At 46.4% G+C, this 8,691-nt stretch overlaps 1 protein-coding gene across 1 annotated transcript in view; it reads left to right on the forward strand.

Moving 5' to 3' along the window:
* Positions 1 to 8,245: 8,245 nt before the first annotated feature.
* LOC122554735 (collagen alpha-1(XI) chain-like) overlaps positions 8,246 to 8,691 on the forward strand; it is a 37,420-nt gene continuing 36,974 nt past the window's right edge. The window contains exon 1 of the mRNA XM_043700113.1: positions 8,246 to 8,611. Within this exon, the coding sequence (XP_043556048.1) occupies positions 8,506 to 8,611 (106 nt within the window). The 5' untranslated portion in view covers positions 8,246 to 8,505. The remainder of the gene's footprint in view (positions 8,612 to 8,691) is intronic.

The raw sequence follows: 8,691 nt of genomic DNA on the forward strand, positions 1-8,691 counted from the left end.
CAAAAGAGCAGCCAGGGAGAGAATAGGGCCCCTAAAAGGTCAATGAGGCTGTCTATGTGTGGAACTACAGGAGATGGGTGAGATCTAAATGAATATTTCCCATCAGCATTTAATGTGCAGTAAGACATGGAAGCTGGGGAACTCGGGGAGATAAATAGTGATGCCTTGAAAAGAGTCCACATTACACAAAACGAGACGCTGGGGCTCTCAAGGTAGGTAAGTCCCCAGGACATAATCGAGTGCATCCCAGGACATTGTGGGAAGCTCGGGATGAAGTTTCGGGGTCACTATCAGAAATATTTGTATCATTGATAGCCATGGGCGAGGTGTCGGTGGACCAGAGGCTGGCTAATGTGTGGCATTATTTAAGGGAGACTACAAGGAAAAGCCTGGGAACTGTAGACTGGTGAGCCTAATGTCAGTGGTGGGTATGTTGTTGGAGGGGATTCTGAGAGGCAGCACCTACATACATTTAGAAAGGCAAGGACTGGTTAGGGATAGTCAACATGGCTTCATGTGTGGGAAATTGTGACTCACAAACTTGCTTGAGTTTTTTTGAGGACATGACTAAGAGGATAGATAAAGACAGTGCGGTGGACATTGTTTGCTTAGACTTTAGCAAGACCTTTGACAAGGTTCCACATGGTAGACTGGTCAGTAAAGCTAGGTCACATTGGATCCAAAGAGAGCTAGCCAATTGGATATAAATTGGCTTGAAGGTAGGAGGGAGAGGGTGGTGGTGGAAGGTTGTTTTTTGCGTGACCAGAGGGTGCCGAAGGGATTAGTGCTGGGTCCACTGTTGTTCATCATTTATCTAAACAATTTTGATGAGAATATAGGAGCCATGGTTCGTAAGTTTGTGGATGACACCAAAACTGGTTGCATAATGGACAGTGAAGAAGGTTATCTATGAGTACAACAGATCTTGATCAGATGGGCCAATGGGTTGAGGAGTGGCAAATGGAGTTTAATTTAGATAAATGTGAGGTGTTACATTTTGGTAACACAAACTAGGGCAGGACTTATATAGTTAATGGTAGGGTCCTGGGGAGTGTTGTAGAACAGAGAGACCGAGGTGTACAGGTACATAGTTCCTTGAAAGTGGCATTACAGGTAGACAGAATAGTGAAGAAGGAATTTGTCATGCTTACCTTCATCAGTCAGAGCATTGAGTACAGGAGTTGGGACATCACATTATAGCTATACAAGACATTGGGTGAGGCCACTTTTGGAGTACTGCATACAATTCTGGTCACCCTGCTAAAGGAAGGATATTATTAAACTGCAAAGGGCTGACATAAGATTTACAAGGACGTTACTGAGACTGGAGGATTTGAGTTATAAGGAGAGGCTGGATAGGTAGTAACTTATTTCCCTGGAGCGTTGGAGGCTGAGGTTTATAAGAGGTTTATTATATCATGTGGGGCATAGATAGAGTAAATATTAAATAATCTTTTCCCCAGTGTAGAGGAGTTCAAAAGTGGAAGGCATAGTTTTAACGTGAGAGAGGAAAAATGTAAAAGAGACCTGAGGGGCAACCTTTTTACACAGAGGATGGTGTGTATCTGGAATGAGCAGCCAGAGAAAGTGGTGGAGGCTAGTACAATTCCAACATTTAAAAGGTGTTTGGACAGGTTTATGATTAGGAAAGGTTTAGAGAGATATGGGCCAAATGCTGGCAAATGAGACTAGGAAACCTGGCTGGCTTGGATGAGTTGGACCGAAGGGTCTATTTCCGTGCTGTATGATTCTATGATTCTATAAAGAGTAGCCGTGATCCCAGATCAGAAGTGCTGGGATAAAACCTTGAAGAGATTACTTGAAACTGAGAATGGTTACGCTCAGGTGAATAATTGCTCCAAGAAGAAACTATTTGAAATTCCAGTCTTTAAATTAAAGTCAATTAAAGACAAATTAAAATAAAATGTAATCTATCAAAGCAGACTTCAGTCAGGTATAAAAAACAGAGAATGCAGGAGAAACTCAGAGAGAGAGAGAGAGAGAGAGACCAAGTTAATGTTTTGAATCTGGGATGAGTCCTTCTTGGCATCACTGGACTCAAAACATTGACACTGTTTCTCTCCACAGAGATGCTACCAGACCTGCTGAGTTTCTCCAACACATTCTGTTTTTATTTCAGATCTCCAGCATCCTCAGTTTTTCATTTGATGTGAGGATTCAACCTGGGAACTGACTTGTCCAGTAATGTGAAAAAAGTGAGGACTGCAGATGCTGGAGATTAGAGTCAAGATTAGAGTGGTGCTGGAAAAGCACAGCAGGTCAGGCAGCATTCCTGATGAAGGGCTTATGTCTGAAACGTCGATTTTCCTGCTCCTCGGATGCTGCCTGACCTGCTGTGCATTTCCAGCACCACTCTTATCTTGTCCAGTAATGACATTAGCTAGGATCACACTGAAATTAGTGTCTTTATATAAACTATAGGAGTCAGTGTCCTTATATAAACTATAGGACTCAGTGCCTATATAAGCTGTAGGAGTCTAAGTCTGTATAAATTCTTAGAGTCATAGAAGATCTGAAGTCAGTGTCTTTATTTAATCTATAGTCAGTGCCTGTACATAAGCTATAGGGTAGATAGAGATGGGTATGGAAAGAGGAGAGAGGGTCATAATGTTGATGATGGGCTTAATAATTGCAGTTAGGAGGGATTATATACCTTGAAAGATCATCCAATAAGGTCATATGGGTAGAAGTAAAAAAACACAACAGGAGCAGAAACACTGCTGGGTGCATACTACAGGCCCCATGTCATCCAGGAGTGGTAGACCAATTAAGTATGTAATCCAATTTCAGAGATCTGTGAGAACAATAAGGCAGGGATGGTTGGGGATTTTCACCACACAAATATTACCTAGAATAGTTTCAGTGTGCAAGATAGCGAGGGAGCAAAGTTCTTAAGTTGCATCCAGGAGAACCTTTTTAGCCAGCAGGTGGAAAACTCAACAAGGGAGAGGGCAGTTCTAGTCCAAACATTCAGAAATGAGACTGGGCTGGTGGAAAGTGCATCGGTCGAGGAACATTTTGGAGATAGTGACCATAACACAGTTAGATTTAGGGTAGTTATGGAAAAAAATAAAGTTGGGCTCAGAATAATAATTCTAAACTGAGGGAACACTACTGTTACTAAGGTCAGGCACGATTAGTGAACCTTTCGCGGTAGTTATGTCAGTGTAGACTTGATGGGCCGAAGGGCCTTTTCTGAGCTGTATAAATCTACAAAGAGAAAGAGAATAACTGAGGAAACAGCAAGGCCCTTTAGGGAGCTGTCACACTGCAATGGAATAGCACGTTGGAAATCAAGCCCCACTGAGCCTGGAGTCATTACAAAAGTTAAAGATTTTTAAAATATGCAGATTCCTGACATTTCTTGTCCTTTAGCTCCAGGTTGATGAAAGCACTGACCAGGTTTCTGTACTTAACAAAATGACAATTTACTGTAAGTAATTAGACTCTAATGACAGATAAACAATTATAAACCATTGACTATAACAATAGTAATTATAACTCTAACCACTTTATGAACTGTCTCTCTCTCTCTCTCTCACACACACACACACACACACTGTCTCTCTCTGTCTCTCTCTCTTCACTGGTTTCTGTTTACAACCGTTGTTGAGATGATTGTTATGATTCTTCTGCTAGTCAAAATGCTGCTTCTCAGTCTTCTTTCTCTAGATGCTTCCTCTGGTTTACAGGAGGCATAGGGCAACTGCTTCATAATTATAGAAGGTCTCTGACTTATTAATTAAAAGGTACAGCTTACAGTAACTGCTGAAGGGAAAAATGCTTCTTATTCAGGCTTAAATTGGGCTTTTTTTCCTGCAGAGAACAGAGAGAGTTCCTGAGCTGGTGGAGGTCTGAAGGCTTCTCTTAATCTTGTTCACCATCTCAAGATGCTCAACTTCTTGAAAAGAACCTTTGTTATTAAAAAACTGCTCATCAGGCCACAGACCAACCAGCTATTGGTGGTGGCTGAATTCCATTTGTACACAGTCCTCAGCTCCAGCTCATCTGCAAACTACACATCAACTGAATCCAGCTGCTGTGTAAACAGTACTCACAATGAGTCTCAGGTTACTTGCTTTCAAAACATCCGCAATCCTTAGTTTTTTAAAACAGTTCTGTTCTCATTTCAACCCACAATCAAAAATACAGAAAAATAAAAAGACACGTTCATTACCGTGTATAAAGCAGAGTTCCATAGCACTTGGTGCCGGGCTTGCGCTGTTTGTGTTGTATATTAATGATTTGAACTTAAATGTATGAGTATGATTAATAATTCTGTGAATGACATAAAAATAGCCAGATATTAAACAGTGACGAGGATAGTGATAAACTATCAATGGATTTCAGAGTATTTGAGAAGATTTGTAGCTCAGGTTGTTGACTTGCTCACTGAGCTGACTGTGCACTGATAATGTTACCTCGTACGGTGACGAAACGTTTGCAAACTTACTAACACAGTAGCAAGTCAACAACCGATCAATGGCCTGGTCAACTGGGTAGGACAGTGAGAAATGTAAATTAGCCTGGAAAAGTGGGAGGTAATTTGGGAAGGGCTAACAAGGCAAGGGCTGCAATTGGTACTACTCTGGAAAGATCAGAGGGACCTCAAAATAAAACAAAGAAATCTGATACAAAAACAGAACTTGCTGGAGAAACTTGCACGTCTAGCAGCATTTTGGGAGAGAAAGCAGAGATAACATTTTGAGTCCAGTGACCATTTTAGATTGTGGACTGAGAACTTGTTTTTGTGTTGTTTGGAGGGACGTTGGTGTGCATATCCACAGTTACCTGAAGATAATAGGTCAGATAAGTAAGGTAGTTAAGAAGGCATATGGGATACTTGTCGAAGAGCGTGGTGCTGGAAAAGCACAGCAGGTCAGGCAGCATCCGAAGAGCAGGAGAATTGATGTTTCGGGCAAAAGCCCTTCATCAGGAATGAGGCTTGTGAGCCGAGGGGCTGAGAGGTAAATAGGAGGGAGGTGTGGTGGAGGGGAAGGTAGCTGGGAATGCAACAGGTAGATGGAGGCGGGGGAAAGGTGATAGGTCGGAGAGGAGGGTGGCGCAGATAGATGGGAAAGGTGATGGACAGGTCAAGAGTGTGGTGCCGAGTTGGAGTCTTGGGACTGGGATAAGATGGTGGGAGGAGAAATGAGGAAACTGGTGAAGTCCACATTGATGCCCAGGGGTTGGAGGGTCCTGAGGTGGAAGATGAGGCGCTCTTCCACCAGGCATTGGTGGTTAGTATTTGGCGATGGAGGGGGCCCAGGACCTGCATGTCCTTGGTGGAGTGGGAGGGGGAGTTGAAGTGTTCAACCAGAGGGCGGTGGGGTTGGTTGGTTGGTGCCGGTGTCCCAGAGATGTTCTCTGAAATGATCCACAAGTTGGTGTCCTATCTCCCTGATGTAGAGGAGACCACATTGGGTACGACGGGCAGAGTAGATGACATTGGTAGAGGTGCGGGTAATTTTCTGTCGGATATGGAAGGGTCCTTTGGGGTCTTGGAGGTGAGGGGGGAGGTGTGGGTGCAGGTTTTACATTTCCTGGGCTGGGAGGGGAAGATGTTGGGGGTGGGGGGAGGGTGAATAGGGTGAATTGGTGGGGGCCGGGATAACTGCCTTTACTAGAGGCATAGAATGGATCAGCAGGGAGGCTATGATGGAACTGTACAAAATACTCATTGGTCACTACATTTTCAGAAGGATGTGAAGGTCAGGCAGCATCCAAGCAGAGTTGGGTCAGAAACATTACTTGGCTATTTGCTTGCATTACTATTGGCCAAGAGCTTGGGAAATGGGATTAATGTAGTGTTGAAAATGTGTTGCTGGAAAAGCGCAGCAGGTCAGGCAGCATCCAGGGAACAGGAGAATCGACGTTTCGGGCATTCCTGAAGAAGGGCTCATGCCTGAAATGTTGATTCTCCTACTCCCTGGATGCTGCTTGACCTGCTGCGCTTTTCCAGCAACACATTTTCAGCTCTGATCTCCAACATCTGCAGTCCTCACTTTCTCCTTAATGTAGTGTTGGCCAGTATTGACACAATGGACTGAATGGTCTCGCCAAGTGCTGTAGAAGGCCATGAGTCTATAAAAGACTCTGTAAGATATAGCAGTCAATGTCTCCATGCAATCTCTAGGTGTCAGTGTGAGCATAGGAGGGAGAGTGGGAGCCTGCCAGTGGTTACTGGATGCTGAGGCTGTCAAAGGGAACTCTCTCTCTCTCTGGGCGAGTGCAGTCTGACTGGCTGCTGCTTGTGAAGGTATTTTGTCTGCCCCCTCCCCCAGTCTGTCTGCGGGGAAGCTGCACAATGATCAGTCTGTCCACGGAATAGGAGCTACCTTTCCATTGAGCAGGAGCCTGGCGGCAGTTCCTGCAGCCACAGCTCTCTCTGACCACAGCTTCAGCCCAGGACTCAGGAGCGGGGCTGTGTGGGGAGTGTGTACGTGGCAGTACCTCCTCCCGACCGCACTGGCCAGCTCCAATACAACCCCCAGCACCCCCACCCAAACCCCCACATTACAGACCCCCACATCACAGACCCCAACCTCCTCCCAGCCAGCTCTCTCTCTGTTTCTCCTGTCTCTATCTCTCTCTCCCTCTCTCTGTATGTGTCTGTCCGTCTCTCTGTGTATCTGTGCCTGTCTCTCTGTGTATCTGTGCCTGTCTCTCTGTGTGTCTGTGTCTGTCTCTCTCTGTGTATCTGTGCCTGTCTCTCTGTGTGTATCTGTGTCTGTCTCTCTCTGTGTATCTGTGCCTGTCTCTCTGTGTATCTGTGTCTCTCTCTCTCTCTGTGTATCTGTGCCTGTCTCTCTCTGTGTATCTGTGTCTGTCTCTCTCTGTGTATCTGTGCCTGTCTCTCTGTGTATCTGTGTCTCTCTCTCTCTCTGTGTATCTGTGCCTGTCTCTCTCTGTGTATCTGTGTCTGTCTCTCTCTGTGTATCTGTGCCTGTCTCTCTGTGTATCTGTGTCTCTCTCTCTCTCTGTGTATCTGTGCCTGTCTCTCTCTGTGTATCTGTGTCTGTCTCTCTCTGTGTATCTGTGCCTGTCTCTCTGTGTATCTGTGTCTCTCTCTCTCTCTGTGTATCTGTGCCTGTCTCTCTCTGTGTATCTGTGTCTGTCTCTCTCTGTGTATCTGTGCCTGTCTCTCTGTGTATCTGTGTCTCTCTCTCTCTCTGTGTATCTGTGCCTGTCTCTCTCTGTGTATCTGTGTCTGTCTCTCTCTGTGTATCTGTGCCTGTCTCTCTGTGTATCTGTGTCTCTCTCTCTCTCTGTGTATCTGTGCCTGTCTCTCTCTGTGTATCTGTGTCTGTCTCTCTCTGTGTATCTGTGCCTGTCTCTCTGTGTATCTGTGTCTCTCTCTCTCTCTGTGTATCTGTGCCTGTCTCTCTCTGTGTATCTGTGTCTGTCTCTCTCTGTGTATCTGTGCCTGTCTCTCTGTGTATCTGTGTCTCTCTCTCTCTCTGTGTATCTGTGCCTGTCTCTCTCTGTGTATCTGTGTCTGTCTCTCTCTGTGTATCTGTGCCTGTCTCTCTGTGTATCTGTGTCTCTCTCTCTCTCTGTGTATCTGTGCCTGTCTCTCTCTGTGTATCTGTGTCTGTCTCTCTCTGTGTATCTGTGCCTGTCTCTCTGTGTATCTGTGTCTCTCTCTCTCTCTGTGTATCTGTGCCTGTCTCTCTCTGTGTATCTGTGTCTGTCTCTCTCTGTGTATCTGTGCCTGTCTCTCTGTGTATCTGTGTCTCTCTCTCTCTCTGTGTATCTGTGCCTCTTTATCAGTCTGCCTCTTTTCCTCTATCTCTGGTCTGTCTAACTCAACCTTTCTGCCTCCCTCTGCTTTTCTGTTTCTGTCTCGAGTATCTCTCGTTGTCCTTCTGTATCTCTGTATCTTTCTATCTTTGTCTCATTCTCCCTTCCTTCCACCCTCCCTCTCTTACCCTGTCTCTCACCCTCTCTTACCCTGTCTTTTTCTCTCTCCTGTCTCTCTCTTTCCTGACTCCTGTCATTCCCAGGGGCTCCCATGTGAGGTGTTTCTCAGGGAGAGGAGACAGGACAGAGGGATTGTTTTTTTGGAGAGTGGGGAGTTGGAGCCAGGGGCCAATGGAATGGGGGAATGTGCATTTGCCTGCCGTTGATTTGCTGGGGCAGGTGATTGAGCTCAGTTTCAGGGGCTGGTGATTCGTTGTTTGTCTCCTCTCCCCCCCCCCAACCCCCAAGCCCCTCTCCCTGCCCCTGACAAGGGCTTGACCCTCCCCTGCCCCCTCCCCCAACTCCTGGGCAGGAGCTGGGCTCTCACTGAAGCTGGGAGCGAGTGGGAAGGGCAGGAGAAGCGGCTCAGATCCCTGACTCTCTCAGTCTCCCTGTGTCCCTGTGTGAGAGGGAGCAGCATTCCCAGTGTCTCCCTCCCTCCCTCCCTCCCGGTGCCTGGCTCGGTTGCCAGCCCGCTCTGGGAGCCCGGTTCCTGCTCACGTTCTCGGCAGCAGCAGCATCATGGAGAGCCCGGACACACGGGGAAAACCCAAAAGATGGGTGCGAGTTTCCACTCTGCTCACCCTCACGTGGATGAGTTTTCTACAAGTTTCCAGTGTAACAGGAGGTGAGTGTGAGGGTCAGGAACAGCCCTCTCCCAACTTCCAAACTCTCCCCCCCCCCCCCCCAGCTGCTACACCTCCCCAG

This window comes from Chiloscyllium plagiosum, chromosome 11 (genome assembly GCF_004010195.1).
Source record: "Chiloscyllium plagiosum isolate BGI_BamShark_2017 chromosome 11, ASM401019v2, whole genome shotgun sequence".
Taxonomy (NCBI): Eukaryota; Metazoa; Chordata; class Chondrichthyes; order Orectolobiformes; family Hemiscylliidae; genus Chiloscyllium; species Chiloscyllium plagiosum.